At 46.5% G+C, this 17,298-nt stretch overlaps 1 protein-coding gene across 1 annotated transcript; it reads left to right on the forward strand.

Moving 5' to 3' along the window:
• Positions 1-342: 342 nt before the first annotated feature.
• Positions 343-16,684, forward strand: MKS1 (MKS transition zone complex subunit 1). The gene is made up of 18 exons (XM_043962976.1): positions 343-475; positions 1,905-2,014; positions 4,506-4,576; positions 6,619-6,774; positions 8,532-8,629; positions 9,348-9,476; positions 9,728-9,832; positions 10,448-10,556; positions 10,824-10,880; positions 12,081-12,123; positions 12,863-12,925; positions 13,705-13,775; positions 14,200-14,269; positions 14,533-14,640; positions 15,086-15,219; positions 15,661-15,743; positions 15,829-15,926; positions 16,016-16,684. The coding sequence occupies exons 1-18, from the start codon at positions 396-398 to the stop codon at positions 16,099-16,101; spliced, it is 1,671 nt and encodes a 556-aa protein (XP_043818911.1). The 5' UTR covers positions 343-395; the 3' UTR covers positions 16,102-16,684.
• The last annotated feature ends 614 nt before the right edge of the window (positions 16,685-17,298 follow it).

The raw sequence follows: 17,298 nt of genomic DNA on the forward strand, positions 1-17,298 counted from the left end.
GTGTCTTGGACCCCTCGAATAGCCTTGTGAAGCCTGATAACCCTAAAAACCCCTTCCCAACGTCATGAATCGCTAAATTTCCTTTTGAGGTTAGTGAAAACAAATCTGGGTCCCTTGACATCTATCAAGAGTCTTACAGACAACCCTTCTCTAGATTCTAGATAGCAATCCCCAGTTGGAGAGGGGCCTGGCCATTCAGGGGTGCTCCTCTGTAAGCAGGAGCTTGCCTCGTAAGCCATTCTTCGCATAGAGTCAGAAAGTCCTCCCAGCGCTAGGATTACGCCATCGCCCCGCCCCGCCCCGCCCCGGGCCCTTCCCGGCGTGCCCCGTTGCCAGGGGAACTGAGGGCGCGCCGTCGCTCGTTTTCCCCACGCAGGCGCAACAAAACGGTGGCCATGGCGGATCCGGGTTGGAGTACTGACACTGGGGAGGCCGTGTATCGTTCCCGGGACCCCGTGCGCAACTTTCGGCTCCGGTACCGGCTTCCCCTCGTCCCCGACCAGCCCTGCCCCTCTCCCTCCCCTCGCCTTCGCCTCCGCTTAATATGTGCCTCAAGGGCGGCCTACCCTCTCCCGGTCCTTCCCCCGCCCCCATTTCCGTAGCATCCCTGGAGCCTCAGAGATGGGCCACGTAGGGGGAGTAGAAGGCGCGCGGCATCAAGCTCAGGGTTCGAGCCCTGTGCTCTCTACCTGTGTGTCTTTGGGCAAGTAACTTGTCCTTCAGCCTCAGTGTCCTTAGCTCAAACTCTTTGAGTCCAGGAACTGCGCCTAGTAATTTACAAGCCATCATCATCATTATCATCAACAATCAAAATGATAATAATTGCTAACATTTATATAGTAGCACTTACTATGTGCCAGGTACCGTGCTAAGCATTTGACAAGTTTTATTTTATTTGATCCTCAAAACAACCCTGGGAGGTAGGTACTGTTATCCCTATTTTACAAATGGGGAAACCGAGGTAGAGGTGTTTTGGTTTTTTATAATTTTTTTTTTTAAGTGACTTGCCCAAGGTCAAACGGCCAGCGAGTTTCTGAGGCTGGATTTGAACTTAGGTAAGACTGAATGGAGTCTCCCAGTCTGACCCTGGTCTTAATCATTGTACATTAGTGAAACAAGGAGGTTGGTACAGAGGATCTTTAGGGAAGCCCTTGGAGAACAAGGCCTATTTTCAGTTTGTCTTCTTAGCATCTTGCACCTGGTACAAAGGAGCATTTGATAAAGTGCTTATTGAATTGAATGTAAGATTCCTTCCAGCTTTAAGCCCTAAAATAAAGTCCATCTCCTTTATTTGGGGGTGGGGGGCAGGCCTGGGGGATAGGAGCAACCCAAAGGCCCCAGAAGTCAGGCAGAGTTTAGAATTTGTCTCTGTGGAATTAGTGAGCTGCACTGGAACGTTCTGCAGTCTGGAGCCCTAGGCTCTAATGGAGTTCTGCTGTAGGAACTTAAAGCATTCTGCTCCTTTGGGCATCTGTTTTCTTTGTGAGATGAGATGGTTGGTCTGGATTTCTAAGCCCCCTCTTCCAGTTCTAACCTTCTATAGTTACAAGGTTCCCATCTCATGTTCTTTGGGGCCCAACATAAAGGCATTCCTTCTCTGAGACCTGAGTCATTCTCCTTCTTACCTTAGCACAAGCACACTGTCCTCTCACAGACATAACTTCCCTCAGGCCTGTCTGTTTCTACCACAATTCCTGAGTATGCTGTTACCCACTTCCCCTCAATCACAGACTTTGCTTGAACTCCTCCTGTTCTCTCCCCCCACATACACATTCCTGCAAAGCCTTGCCTTCCCTAACTGCTCACTCCCATTTCTGATACTCTCTTCCCACTCTGTGATATGGCCACCCCATCACTGTGTTGTCTGGACTAGGTTTTTTTTCCCTTTTCTCTCTCTCTATCAGAGTTCATCTCCAGAGAATCACCTCAAGCAGCCTCCTCCTCAGCCAGTCTGCTTCCCTACTGTCAAATGACCTTATTGACTTGGCCACCTTTGACCCACAAACATCAGCCAGTATGTATTAATATTATTTAATTGGTTGGGGATTTGGGGAGGGTGCTGGGAATAAGTAGTGTTTGAGGTCTGAAGGTAACCATCCCTGTTCACCTTCCTCCTGTCTCCCAGGAAGCAGTAGTGACCTGATTTCTTGTATTCTCTGCTCTTGTCCTGGACTCCTGGGGACTTTATACCTTTGAGGAGGTTGACCTGCTCAGCTTCCTCAAAAAGGGTTTGAGCGGGGAGAGGAGAGGGGAAGTACATTGTTTTCCAAAAGAGTTTTGAATGAGTCTAGTTGTGGCTTAGCCACTTACACCATGACTCAGTCAGTCAGTCAGTAAACATTTATTAAGCATCAGCTACTCTGTGCCAGGCATTGTGCTAAACGTGGGGGATCCAAAGAAAAGCAAAAGATAGCCCCTGCTGTCAAGGAGCTCACAGTCTAATGGAAGACAACATGCAAACAACTTCATACAAACAGGATAAGTTGGAGATAATCAACAGGGGGAGGGCACTAGAATTAAGGGGGCTTGGGAAAGGCTTCCTGTAGGAGGTGGGATTTTTGTGGAGACTTGAATGAAGCCAGGAGACAGAGATGAGGAGGCAGAGAATTCAGGCAGTGACTATGCCTAGAGTTAGGAGGTGGAGTATCTTGTTAGAGGAACTGCAAGGAGGCCAGTGTTACTGGATTGAAGAGTCTCTAGGGAGAGAGGAGGTTGAGATGTGAGGTGTGAGATGATGGGAAAGATGGGAGAGGGGGGTGAGTTATAAAGAGATTTGAACACCAGAGGATCTTACACATCACAGCTCTAGAACTTGACTATCAGAATACATGCCACCACACAGTTCTACCCTTTCTGGTCCCTATTCTATAATGATGTGTTGCCCATTTCTGAGAATCAGTCTTCTTTTCTGTAAAATATCTGCCTTATAGAGCAGTTAGAACCAAATGAAATAATGTATTTGTTATACAAAAGTAAGAAATTCTTACGCTTTCTCACGTATGTGACTTTGGGTAAATTTCAGGGTTCAAAAACCTTGGAAAGTATGCTCCAAAGTCAGAGAAGTTGGATTTAAATCATGGCTCTGCTCCTTATTGACTCTGTGAACTTGATCCAATCATTTATCCTCTCTAGGCCTCAGTTTTCTCATTGTCCCTTCTAGTTCTGAATCTCTGGTCCTTTGAACCTTACCATACAACTTCAACATGCTTACTCTGCAGCAGGGTTTTTGGGGACTTAGGAAAGGCACCATGCTGGAAATGGAGGTTGTTTCTTTTTGTCTCAAGTTGGAACTTATGATAAATTTTCCCATGGAAACTGTATAGAATGATGGTTAAGTGTGGTTATATTATTGGTTAAATGGATTTTGTGGCATGAAGAGAATCATAACTGCCACTTTTAACTTTTCTATAGGAAAGTGAGTTCCTATTTCTAAATATTGACTTCTAAATTTTTGGCAGTTGGGGGCTGCTTATATAATTCACCCTTTTGTGTCAGGTATAGGCCTGAAATTTTCATTGGCTAAGGGATGCAGAAGGAACTAGACCCTTCCTTTCTTATTTTTCTTGTAAAAATCCCCCAGGGGAGGAGGAAGAACAAATGGTAAAGTGGAAAGAACATTGCATTTAGAGGTCCTAACTCCTGTGCCTGGGACACTATTTACTACCTGGCCTTAGTCAAGTATCTTTCCCTCTCTTGGCCTTTAGTTTCCTTATCTGTTACATGAAGGGATCGGGCTAGATTAGGGATTTTAAACCTGAACTCCATGAACTTTAAAAAAAACTGTTTTGATAATTACTTCAATTAAATTTGTTTCCCTTGTGATCCTTTGTATTTTATTTGAGGCATTTAAAAATATTCTAATTGGGCCATAGATTTCACTAGATTGCTCAAGGGGTCCATGACACAGAAAAGGTTAAGAACCCCTCGACTAGATGATCTCTAAAGGGTTCTTCAGCTCTAAATGTGTGATTCTAAGTTTCATCTTCTCTTGTCTCCCTTACTGTATCTCTCCTCCTAACCTTTCTCCCTCAGATTATAAGTGACTTGGACATTATTGAGCATTTGTCTTTGAGGAGACTTTTCTCCTTGAAAAAGGTGAGAGGAGACTGGATTGGATTCTCCTTGGAAGTAATCACTTTGCCCTCCCTCAGCTCCCTTTCAGCCCCGTCTTTCTGTGGGTACTGTGTTTTTTCTCTAGGTGCTTCAGCTTTAGGCATGATCTGGTAAGTTCAAGGGGCTAGGGTTCTCCTCCATCAAAAACGTGCAGTTAGTGGAGGGCCAAGATGGTGTTGTGACACATCACTGAAGTTTATCTCCTGCTGCCAAATTGGAACTGAGACTTGGGGAGTGAGGAGAAGGATGTGGGAGGCCTCTGCTGAAAGGGTAATAGTAAATGTCGGTCCGTTGAGAATCTCATGATGTTTGGCAGGTGAATGAAAGCAAGTGCTTTGTTGCCCTATATAGAGGTAGAAGGGAGGGGGCAGCTGACTCCTGCTGTCTTGTAGGTGGGCACCGGAGAGATGAAGAGGATGAAGAAGAGGCGGTGATTAGTTGGCAGGAGAAATTATTTAGTCAGGTGAGTCATTGGCTTCTATTTCCCCCTGCCCCTCTCCCTCTTCACAGACCTGACTGCTGACTGTCTAGAGAGGTGCATCAAGGGAGGGTGTCAACAGATACACACAGAGTGAACTACTATGTGACTCGATGAGCCAGCTCCAAGTCCCCACACAATGTCACTGAATCTCAGGCACCTCATTGGCCTCTAGTCCAGCCCATACACAAAGGGAATACTCACTATGACCTACCAACAAGTGGTCGGCCAGCCTCTACTTGGAGACCTCCCTAGGCAGCTGCTTCCACTTTGGGACAGCTGTCGTTGAAAGGAAGTTTTTCCTGACATCCTGTCCAAGTATGCTTTGTCCTAACTTCCCCCCACTGCTCCGGGTTCTGCCCAGTGAGAACAAGTCTGGTCCTTTCTCCACAGGACAGACCTTCAAATGCTTGAGAATGCCCTGAGTCCTCTCTTCTTCAGGCTAGTCCCAATTCCTTCAGCTTACCCTCATATGACACAAGGATCCTTGTTTCTCCTCTTCCTTTTCTTTCTCACTGTTCACTTTTGAGTCATTCCCCATAGGAGAGAGAGCGAAAAGGAGGGAAACTTGGATCCCACCCCTCCCTGTTACTTCTAATGAGCAACTCCAGGGGTAGAACAGGTAGAAGAAGAAGCTTAAAGGTCTTCACTCAAATGAAGTTTGGGGATGATTTGAGATTTTACTCATCTATGCCCTGTCCTATGTTCTTTTTTATTTTTAACAAAAATATGTCTAAGTTTTATAGATGCCTTTTGTTTTTACCCCATTTATCTCCCAGTAAGAGGCAGCATGGTGTAGTGGATAGAGAGCTGGCCCCAGAGGCAGAAAGACCTGGGTTCAAGTCCTACCTCTGACGAATCCTAGCTGTGTGTCCCTGGGCAACTCACTCAACCTCTCAGAGCTCTAGGCATCTGTCAAAGACTAGTTCAGAGAAGGTGCTGACTAGCATTAATGTAGGGAGTTCCCTTATCCAGGAATTTAGTCCCATTATTTCCAAATATAATTTATCCACCTCCCTTTCCCAGCAGAGTGCCCCAATGTGACAAAGATTGAAAAAGAAAGAAAAGAAAAGCACTGCAGCAAAACTGATCAACACATAAGTCGTGTTTGACAGTGTATGCACGGGGCAGCTAGATGACGCAGTGGATAAAGCACCAGCCCTGGATTCAGGAGGACCTGAGTTCAAATCCAGTCTCAGACACTTGACACTTACTAGCTGTGTGACCCTGGGCAAGTCACTTAACCCTCATTGCCCTGAAAAAAAAAAAAAAGAAAGAAAATGAAAAAGACAGTGTATGCACTATTTCACAGCCATAGTCACCTACCTCTACAAGGAGGGAGATTTATTTATTTTCAACTCTTCTCAGTGGCCATGCTTAGTCATATAAGTGTTTATGTAGTGATTATATAGTGTGTACTTTTGGTATTTCTGTTTACATAATTGTAGACATTGTATATATTACTCTCTTGGTTCAATTTAATTTACTCTGCATGTAAATCTCCTATTTTTCTGAATTTTCCATATTCTTTGCTTCATATGTCAAAATAACATTCATGTTGCACATTACATTGCATTCACGTAGCTCAGTTTGTTTAGCCATTCCCTCACCCACTTTGTTTCCATCTCTGCGCTCCCCTGAAAAGTACTGCTTTATTAAAATATCTTGGCATAAATAAGACCTTCCTGTCTTGGTCTTCCCTGGAGTTTTTACCAAGCATCAGGTCTTTTGCATCAAAAGTTATAGGTATCTTAGTAACCTTTGTAAGCATAGATCTAAATTGCTTTCATGCCTGGACCAATTCGCAGTTGCTCCACCTGCAGAGTACCAATGTGCCTATGTTTCAGCAGCTTTTCCAGCATTATTTCTGTCATATTCATATTCTTGAGCCTGAATAACTGAAAATTGACTATATAAATGTGCCAAGAAGAAAAAATTCTGTGGGATCAATTTGGTTAAGAAACAACATGAACTTCATTTGAGGGCTTTCTCAAGGGACATCTGTTCTCTATCCCCTGTGCTGGAAGTTTGAGGTGGACCTGTTCCAGAATGAGACAGCCTGTCAAAGCCCACTGGACCACCAATATCGCCAGGAGATCTTGAAGCTGGAGGCTTCTGGGGGCAGGAAGAATCGCCGGATCTTCACCTACACTGATTCTGATCGCTACACCAACTTGGAGGAGGTATAGTCTTCATTTTGCTATCTCTGAACTTGCCTCCCCTTCCAGCTGCCTATGTGGAGATCCCAAACCTGTAGGGATGTGATGGGCACCTATTCTAGCCATGGGGATTTCCTTGACTAGAGCCTGGCATCTCCTGCTCTGGGCTAGCCCCCAGCTTGGGGTAAAGTGATCCCAGTTTGCAGTGGCCGTGGCTACTGCTTCTCTTCTCTATTAATGCTGATCCCATGTTTAGAGGGCTTGGGGGAACCAGGATAGGCATGTGGATTGCAAAAGGGGAGAAATGTCTCCTAGGATTTCTCCATGGTAGAATGTGGAACTCTCTCAGAAGTTAAGCCAAAAAAAGAAAGAAAGAAAGAAGTTAAACCAAGATTCTGTTTAGTCATTTTAAGAGAGAAATCCAGAGTAGCTATGAGGCTCTGTCTAGCCCACAGTTCATAGATTCTCTCAGTTCACTGAGTTTGTACTGTGTAGATCTGTACTCATTAACATGTCTTTCATTCATTGTGTATGTATCTGTGTGTACATGCACGCAACTTTATCTACATTGAGACTGTGAACTCCAGCACAGGGAACACATCTTTTGCTTTTTCTTTTATTATCTTGAATAATAATTATGTTATTCTTTTTTTTTTTTTTGGTAGGGCAATGAGGGTCAAGTGACTTGCCCAGGGTCACACAGCTAGCAAGTGTCAAGTGTCCGAGGCTGGATTTGAACTCAGGTCCTCCTGAATCCAAGGCCAGTGCTTTATCCACTGTACCACCTAGCTGCCCCCAATTATGTTGTTCTTAATTCACAAAGCCTTTTTCTCACCCAGGGAGGCAGGGAGTTATTCTTATGTTACAAGAGAGGAAATCGAGGCTCAGTGAGATTAAGTGACTTTTTTCAAGTCTGACCCAAACCCACAGCTCTTTCTAGTCAGCCATACTGCTTTGGAATGTTGGGTGTGTTGCTCTGTACACAGTAGGTGTTGAATCAGATGCTTTCAGGATAGCGATGAAACAGGGCATGAACTTTCTGGTTTGGGTCCTGGGTATTTTTTTCATGAAAATCTAATTAAAATATGGTCAATGCTCAATTTACTATTTATTTATCTAACAATGTATTATTATATCCTAAGATGGCTTTCCCCACTCCCTATTGAAATAGCACTTTACTGGGTAACCTCACTCTGCCTTTGCTTGGCATGTGCTCAGGGAATGCAAACTGATTATAATATTAGCATAATCCAAGCTTAGTTAAGAAGGCTGCTGTGTTACCTACATTATGATGCAAAATAAAGCCTAGGGGAGATCATTTGTGGATCACCTATGTGGTGTCTTTCCTCATTACCAGGTAATTGTGTGGGGCAGCTAGGTGGCTCATTGGATAGAGCACTGGCCCTGATGTTGGGAAGACTTAAGTTCAAATATTCCTTCATATACTTACTAGCTGTGTGACCCTGGACAAGTCACTTAACCCCAAATGCCTCAAACATCCAGGGCCACCTCCAGTCCTCCTGATATATTTCTTGCTACTGGACCCAGATGGCTCTGGAAGAGAGAGTAAAGTTAGTGACCTTGCACAGCCCTCCCTCACTTAAATCCAATTCACTGCAAGTCATGACATCTGTCACAGTCCTCTGAGAAATGAAGGACAAGGTAGCCTTACTAGGCCTAGATCCTGGGATTGGGAACAGAAAGCAAGAGTATTCCCTCTGTTGCTTAGCCTCAGGGTATCATGAGTAGATGGGTGACTTATGGCTATCCTCTTTTCCCAGCACTGTCAGAAAATGACCAACTCAGAGACTGAGGTCCCCTCATTCCTGGTAGAGCGGATGGCAAATGTCAGGCGTCGACGTCAGGACCGACGAGGGCTGTGAGTACAAGCAGGTGCCAGAGGGACATGGGCTAACTTGGTGAGGTTGGCCTGGGCTTTTTGCCCCCTGCGGTCTCCTTTGTCCTCATGGGTCTAATGAAATAGGGAGGTGATCATCCTGCTTCCCGGAGTAGACCAAATCTAGACTAGTATATTCACTCCTGGGTACCACATTTCAGGAAGGTGTTCCTTTAGCCATGGGGCAGCCAGGAATTCAGACACTTCCTAGCTATGTGACCCCGTTGGCCTACGTTTCCTCATCTGTAAAATGAGAAGGAAATGGCAGACCATTCCAGTATCTTTGCCAAGAACACCTCAAATGGGGTCACAAAAAGTCAGACACAGGAACAAGGAACAAAGGGCCTGGAGGTCATTTCCTTATGGAATTGGTTAAAGGAACAGGGAATATTTAACTTAGAGAAGAAACGACTTAGAGTGGGACATGATAGCCGTCTTTGAAGTAATTGGAAGTATCACATGAAAGAAAGATGAGATTTATTCTGTTTGGCCCCACAAGCGTAGAAGTAGCAAAGATGCAGGCTTAGGCTTCGTGGCAGAAAGAAGTAGAGTTGTCCCAAATTGGAATAGATAGCTTTGCGGGGTAGCAGGTTCCCCTTTCCCACTCTCTGGTACTTCTGGTGTTCATTTTGCCCCATGTCTCTGCTCAAAGCAGTCTCTGAGGATAGGTAGGACAGTATTCCTATGATGTTCCCTGCAGGGAAGGTAGTGTAGTCAAGTCCCGAATTATCACCTGGGAACCATCAGAAGAATTCATTAGGAGCAACCATGTCATCAACACACCGCTTCAGACTATGTACATCATGGCAGACCTGGGACCCTATGGAAAGTGAGTGAGACCTCTTTCCTTCATCTGTAATATTTGTCTATGGGGAAAAAAAGATCATTGTCACCGTAAGGGTGAGTGGGAGGAACCCTTGCCTCTCTCAGTTTTGTTTTGGAAGACTACGCACTGTAATGGTAGTTGTACTGTGAGTGAGATTAGAAAGGGAGCTTCCCCTCACTTGTCCCCTGGCCTTTTGATGTCCTACCCCTCTGTCCTTGGTGCTGATGTTTGAGTCCTAATTTCCTACTCTGTAGGCTTGGTCAGAGGGAATATGAACAAGTCCTCTGTACTCTGAAAGTGGACAGCAATGGAGTGATCACAGTAAAACCAGATTTCACAGACAACAAGGGGCCTTACAGGTGAGGAGAGCACGGTGGACTGACCTTTTTTCCTGACTTAATTTTTTTGATGCCAGAAGCTAAGATTTTAAGAAAATCTGATTCCTTTCCATTGTTCATTTTAGAGGCTCTGCTTTGAATGGCATAGCCTGCCTGGGGCAGTAGCTCGAACAGGGTTTTTTAACCTTCTCTTTTATTAATTTACCGACCATAAAGTCTCAACAGACGATATAGAAAGAAAGGTCGGATGTGGGACTGGGAAATTCTCTGACAGTTTTCTGAGTGTGTGTTATATCTAACGCAGTAATAGAAAACAAACTGTTCTGCTTGTCTGTCCTCCTTCTGAACCTCTTTTCTTGGAGCAGTTTTATTTCAAGAAATGGATGAAATGAAGCTGAGGGTCAGATCTTGTTCCCACCCCATCCTAAACTGTCATATACTTCCTGATGGCCAACCTCGTGTAAATTAAGCTACTAAGTACTTGCCATCCTTCCACTTCCCCTATTGCTCCCAGCTCCGCCCCCCCCCCAAATCTGCCCCAGGCAAACACACTAGACCAGAGCCTAGAGGCCCATCTGCTTTGCCCAGGGTTAATGACTTTGCTCTGACTTGGGTTCATGGTTGTGATCTGAGCAGAATTGTAATGGAGGGGGAGAAGCAGGAGCTGTGGAAGTACACGATTAGCGACGCGTCCTTACCTGCACAGCGAGAGGAAGAAGAGCGGGAACAGCGTGTGTTCAAGGATGTAAGGCCTCCTTTGTCCCACAACTCTCCAGGGTGGGCCTCAGAGATTGGGAGCTAAGACTGTTCCTGAGGATGGGGGCAGCAGCTTCTCTGTCAGCTTGTTTGAATGTAGGACTGAGCCAGAGAATCAGGACCAGCTGCGTGGCCGGCTGGCTTCCGTGCCTTCCCCCTTCATCATTTCTCACCCCCTGACTGGTCTCCCTTTACTAAAACACAGGGAGAAAGGGAAGAAAGGGGACAAGCTGCTTTTTTTGGGTTGTCTCCTCAGCTCTATGGCCGGCACAAGGAATACCTCAGCAGCCTTGTGGGTTCTGATTTTGAGATGGTGAGTAGCCTTGCTTCCCTGCAGTATGATTAATTGCATAAATTCAGAACAGGGCATCTGTGGCTAAACAAGTGTAATTTGTCACACCTCCTGAGCATTTTCCTTTCAAGTGCCAGGAAATGGGAAGTGATGTCAGCACCATCCATCGATAGCTCCTTGACTCTTAACAGAAAACAGGTTAAGTTGGTTATACTAGGCTCCTTCCACCCTCTCCCCAGAAGCCCAGCTTCCAAGTCTGGCTGCACAGGATAGTAGAAAGAGCACTGAGTTCTGAGTCAAAAGATCTGGGATTAAATCCCACTGCTTTTACTCACTCTATCTTTGTGGCTTTGGTTACTCTGGGCCTCAGTTTCCTTCACTGAGGCCCCTAGTGACCAAAGGCACACATAGGGAGTGAGTAAAAGTGTCTTTAAAATAAAGTAGGTGGGGGGTAGCTAGGTGGTGCAGTGGATAGAGCACCGGCCCTGGATTCAGGAGGACCTGAGTTCAAATTTGGTCTCAGATACTTGACACTTACTAGCTGTGTGACCCTGGGCAAATCACTTAACCCCAATTCCCTCACCAAAAAAACAAAAATTAAAGTAGGTGGACTACATAATTGCCAAATTCCTTTCTGGTTCTGAATCCTAAATCTAAGTATACAGGAACAAATGGTTTTCCTGTGGGTGGGATCCATTACTGGTTTCCTGCCCTCCACCGTCTAAGCAAAAGAGGATGCTTGGGTGCTTGGTTCTCCACTGCAACTCAGTGGGCAGCTGCTATTGCTGTTCCCAACTTGATTTAATTGGTCTCCTACATTACTTTGATCTCTTTCACTTGCTTTCTGTGCTTTTTCTTTTTCTACTTTTCAGAGATAAAAGAGGGGCAACTAGGTGGCACAGTGGATAAAGCCCCGGCCCTGGATTCAGGAGTACCTGAGTTCAAATCTGGCCTCAGACACTTGACACTTATTAGCTGTGTGACCCTGGGCAAGTCACTTGATTGCCATTGCCCCGCAAAAACCAAACCAAAACAAAACAAAGAGATAAAAGAACAGTACATTAGTGGGAGGTAGTAGTCAACCCCCTCCCCACCCCCCCAAGGTCCTGACACCTGGGATCAGGTAGTAGCTCTAAGTCCCTTTTGCCTAAATGGTTTGTATTTATGTTGGACAGCATCTTCTAGGACCTCCTAATCTCCTCTCCACTTTTTCTGCCTTAGGCGGTTCCTGGCTCCCTTCGGCTCTTTGTGAATGGGGAGGTAGGTAAGTGTCCTGCTAGTATGTAGTAGAGAGGCTGCTGGATGTGGAGCCAGAGAGCCCTGGGTTTGACCCTCAACCCCATCACTTGGTAGTTCTGTGACCATGGGAGGAGGTCATTGTGTCCTCTGTGCCTTATCTCTACAGTGGGGACAGTGACACCTGTGGCATTTAACGCATATTGTTTTTGTGAGGATACTCTGCATTAAGGTTTCCCAAGTCTTAAAACACTACATGAGGGGGCGGCTAGGTGGCGCAGTGGATAAAGCACTGGCCCTGCATTCAGGAGTTCCTCAGTTCAAATCCAGCCTCAGACACTTGACACTTACTAGCTGTGTGACCTTGAGCAAGTCACTTAACCCCCATTGCCCCGCAAAAACAAAACCAAAAGAAAACCAAAAAACACTACATGAATCATCTGTGATTGCTATAGTGTTGCTACATGCTTAGGCAGATCCCTTAGGCAGCACTTGACATGATATATGAGCCATCATCCTCTAAAAGGGGCCATCCACTAAGCCCTCAGAAGTCAGAAGCACTTGTTTTGATGGTCAGTGGTGCTCCAGTTCTGGAGTATGCTCTCCCTGGCCTAAATTGTTGGGCATCTTTGCTTAACCTCAAGGGTTGCTGGAGAATAGGCCCTTGAAGGGCCATATTGCAGACTGCTGGTGAGCCTGTTGGGTGGGGGTGTCACCTGCTGAAAGAATTTGCAGAGGCCCATTCTCACTGTGGCCTTTCTTTTTAGTTTCAGCCCAAGGCTATGAATATGACAATCTCTATGTGCACTTCTTTGTGGAGTTGCCTGATTGTAAGTAATGCCACAACGTCTGTTTCCATTGAAATTGAAAAAAACAGGCCAGGTAGGTGCTAGTGTGTACTCTCCCCTCAGTTTGTCCTTCGCTGTGGTGAGAGGTTCTGGGGGAGCCCACTGTTGAGCCCACTGTCCCCGGGGGTCAGTGGCTTGAGGCAGATGGAGTATCTAACAGAACTGTCATTTCCAAGGGCCAGGTAGGATGTCATCTTCCCTTTTCTCATAGTGCCTGTTTAACACAGATCTGAGCAGGGACTTTGCCAGAAATTATGGTCTACTCAAATTTATTGAGGATAAGACCTTATCCTTAGGCAGCTAGGGGGTACAGTGAATAGAATGTCGGACTTGGAACCAAGAAGTCCAGAGTTCATGAAGATCCAGACTCAGACACCTACTAGCCATGTGACCCTGAGCAAGTCATTTACTCTTTCTGTGCCTCAGTTTCCTCAGCTGTAAAATGGGATAATCATAGCACCTACCTCCCAGGTTATTGTGAGGACCAAATGCAATAACATTGGAAAAGTGCTTTACAAACCTTAAGGTACTATGTAAGTGCTAGTTGCTATCGTCCTCCTCATCATCATCCCTGTACCTGGCACCATGCCCAGAACATAGTAGGTAAACTGAGCTGGTACCCGGCCATGCCCCTTGGCTTTATCCAAGGCTTTGCTGAAAGGTGTCAGGATCTTCTAGGTGCTTTGTCTTGCCCTAGGCCACCTGAATCCAACCTCCAAAGGTGCCAGTGAACTAACTCTTCTCCGGTCTTTGGCTCCTAGACTGGACAAGTCCATCATATCACCAGCTCATGGGAGTGACACAGACTTGTGTTACCAAGTCCGTAGGAATGGTAAGAAGAAAGAGAAGGGAAGGTCTGGGGAACAGAGCTGCAGATCTGCATTGCAGTTGAAGCCCTTCCTTCATCAGGCAGACACATACATGCTATAAGGGACGTGTCCAGAGCCAAGTCATGGGCTCCCCTTCAGAGCCCCGAGCGAGTTTCTCTGGCACGGAGAAATCATCTCTGCTCCTAGAAGAGTCAGGCGACTGACCAACAAGTATATGTTGAGCACCAGCTATGGGGTGGGCACTCCTGCTTTGGCACTGGGGAGGCTTTTCTGCTCTGTATCTGTGTCTGGGCCCCTGGGCCGCACTCCCAGAGCTCCGACAGTCTTATGAAAGGGACTCTCTAGATGCTTCTAGTGGAGAAGTTCCCATGGAGGCTGCTTTTTCTGCTCTGAGACTTTCTGATGATCCTTCTGTCCCTCCTCCAGGATGAAGTGGCCTATTTCTCTTACCCTTTCACGTTTGAGGCGTCATTCTTCCATGACAAAAATGTTCCTGGTAAGTTGGTCATTTAGAGCTGGAAGGGGCCCCCATGGTAATCAGCCCTTTATTTTCAGATGAAAAAACTGAAGCCCCAAGAAGGGAAATGATTTGTCCAGTGTCTCACACAAGTTGCAAATACCAATGTCAGGGTTTAAATTGTAATCCTCTGACTCCAGCTCCCATGCTCTTCCCAGTGTTCCACACAACCTTATCTCCTGATCCAGGGTCAGTCCTGGGCAGTAACTCGGTCCCACTCTTGTTTTCTTGTGTACCCTCAGAGGACCTCCCTCAGTGGCCTGTGCTGTACTTGGAGGTCATCTCACTAGATTTCTGGCAGAGATACCGAGTGGAGGGCTATGGGTCCATAGTGTTGCCCTCAGTACCAGGTAAGTGCACCCATCCCTTCCCCTTCCTATTGTAGAAATGCACTAAGTCCTCAGGAAGCAGGTCACAGAACGGGAGGTTTGCCAAAGAGTGATTTTGTTTCTTGGGGTCAAGGGGCTGTAATTAGGACTTGGAAGACATTTGAATTCTAAGCATTTCATGTTTCTCCGAAGTTCTAAGTGTATTTTCCTTCTCCATTAAGGACCACTGGATATAGTGCTTACTTGGGACATCCTTGGGACTCTTTAGTGTCTCTTCTAAACTCCCTTGGTTTTAGGGCCTTGAGAGCAGAGGTGGCTCTTATTTTGAAGCTTCACTAAAAGCCAGGTCATTACTGGTCATTGACAGGCTTCTGTCACAGCCTCACTGGTGGTGAGGCCTATCTCGGAGCTGCTCTCTTTGATTCAGTGTTCTGGTTAGATGCTGACTGTACTTTTGGTAAAACAGGGTCTCACACTGTGAAAACCTCAACGTGGAGGCCGGTGGAGTTAGGGACTCTGGCAGAACTGAGGAGGTTTTTCATCGGGGGCTCCCTGGAATTGGAAGACCTGTCATATGTGCGAATACCAGGGACCTTCAAGGTGAGGTTTTCCCTAGCTAGGTCCAAGGAAATGAACCCTTCACTTCCGAGCTGGTGTCCTGTGTGAAATGAAATTTGGGACAAGTCCCACATTCAGTTGACCATGGCTCTGGCATCAGGGATGATCCTCTTCCTTCCCATAGCCAAGGTTGTCTCTGGTGCCGTAGGAGGCCACAGCTACATTCTAAAATAAGCTGTAAGTGCTGCCAACCTCAGAAAACCTCCCTCCTCCCTAGAGGCTGCTGGTCTAAGACAGGAAAAGGGAGTATTTACAGGAAGCCAGCCATCTGTTTTAGACACCTTGTTCTTCCGTGAAATCGGAGCTATTCCTAAACGTGGAATTCAGAGCACACCGATAGCTGAACAGTGGCGGGGATGGCTGCTGCTAGAGGTAATTTAGGGTAGCTGAGCTCACTGATGCTCTTCTGCACCTTTTCCTTAGGGGGACCGTCTGAGCCGCTTTGGGTTCCGCACGGAGACAACAGGCAGCGTCACCTTCCGCTTTCACTGCCTCCAGCAGTCCAGGTAAGTGGCCTTGGCCTAGATGGCTTGGTGCTCACTTGCATAGAGGGTCCGGACTCTCCTGACCATTCTTGCTGCTTCCCAACAGGGCCTTTTTGGACTCCGGCATCAGTTGGAAGACAATGCAGAATGTGTTAGACCGCATGGGAGGATTCGGCCAGGAAAACACCATTTTTAATGTGCTGGGTAGGTTTTTCCCTTATGCCGACTGCTGGCACAAACCTGTTCTTCCCTGGCCAGGCAGGCTAACCCCTTCTCATTTGCTGCCTTTTCAGAGGCCTTCCATCGAGCCCGGCGGCGCATGCAGGAGGCCCGGGAAAACCTCCCTCAGGATCTAGTGAGCTCCTCGCCGATGACGTAGCCACCTCACCAGTAGCAGCCCCAGCCACGATGCTTCCTAAGGCCAGGGCTGCCTCTCCTCTATCCTCCTTTCCTGCCATGGACCATGGTCAGCTGCTCCTTGAGAATCAAGAATAGCCACTCCAAAGCCTCTGAGACTATGGACTGCCCTTCAGCTCACGCTCAGCCTTTCATCCACGTCTGGGTTCTGTTATGGCAGATTCCAGCAAGGCCAGTGCTCGCTGGGATGAGGGACACACAGGCAGAGGGACTGTCACAGACTTTGTCCCTCCAGGGAGCCTCGGACTTGCCTGCAGCAGGCAGGGCAACAGATGAGGTGTTTGGTCATTCCACGACCTCACAAGGGAAGCCAGAAAGAAAAGGTAAAATGTTCTGGCTCTCTCAAAACCATCTGCCTCAGGCAGATTGTGTGTGTGGAGGTGGGAGGGGGTCTGTGTATGTGCATAGATGGTGGCCTGAGTTTGTCTGTGAGGCTATGCATGGGTTTGTCTCTTATCTGCCCCATCTGACCTAACCCTTATGCATAGTTGAGTGCAGGGGGTTTTGCTTTTAGGTTCTAATCATAAAACTTGCTTTTACACCTCCTTATGTTTTCTTGTCTAATTTTCCACCCAGGTTGCTGACACACTCATATTCTTTCAGAACTATGAAATAATGCGCTAGCCTTGCTTAAAAGATTCTAACTCCGGGCAGCTAGGTGGCACAGTGGATAGAGCACCGGCCCTGGAGTCAGGAGTACCTGAGTTCAAATCTGGCCTCAGACACTTAACACTTACTAGCTGTGTGACCCTGGGCAAGTCACTTAACCCCAATTGCCTCACCAAAAAACAAAAAAAAAAAATCAAAAAAGATTCTAACTCCTTTCTCCTTTCATACCCACTACTTATTATTACATTCTTCCAGAGGGTCTTCCAGTGTGGGCTTGTTCCTCAGGGGACATACAGGACAAAGGTACAAGTCTCTTTCAGTGAGAGAAAAAAATCCACAGCGACAACCACCCAGAATGCTCTTGGCCTTGAACCACCTTCCTCTGGCTGAATCAGCCCTTTTTGTCACTTCTGTAAAACATTTCCGTGCTTTTCCCAAGGATAAGGGATTGTCCATATCACCTTAACTGAAGGCTCTGCTTAGCTAGTGTCTAGCACACAGGGAGAACTTAATAAATCCTCTCTCTTTTCCCCCTCCCTTTTTCCCTTCT

Source organism: Dromiciops gliroides, chromosome 4 (assembly GCF_019393635.1).
Source record: "Dromiciops gliroides isolate mDroGli1 chromosome 4, mDroGli1.pri, whole genome shotgun sequence".
NCBI lineage: Eukaryota > Metazoa > Chordata > Mammalia > Microbiotheria > Microbiotheriidae > Dromiciops > Dromiciops gliroides.

What these genes read in the sequence shown, in the direction of transcription:
- MKS1 (XM_043962976.1), top strand. Translation starts at nt 396, where the DNA reads ATGGCGGATCCGGGTTGGAGTACTGACACTGGGGAGGCCGTGTATCGT. An exon ending in GACAACAAGGGGCCTTACAG is followed by an intron (nt 9,833 to 10,447) that starts GTGAGGAGAGCA and finishes TGATCTGAGCAG; the next exon opens with AATTGTAATGGAGGGGGAGA. An exon ending in AACAGCGTGTGTTCAAGGAT is followed by an intron (nt 10,557 to 10,823) that starts GTAAGGCCTCCT and finishes TTGTCTCCTCAG; the next exon opens with CTCTATGGCCGGCACAAGGA.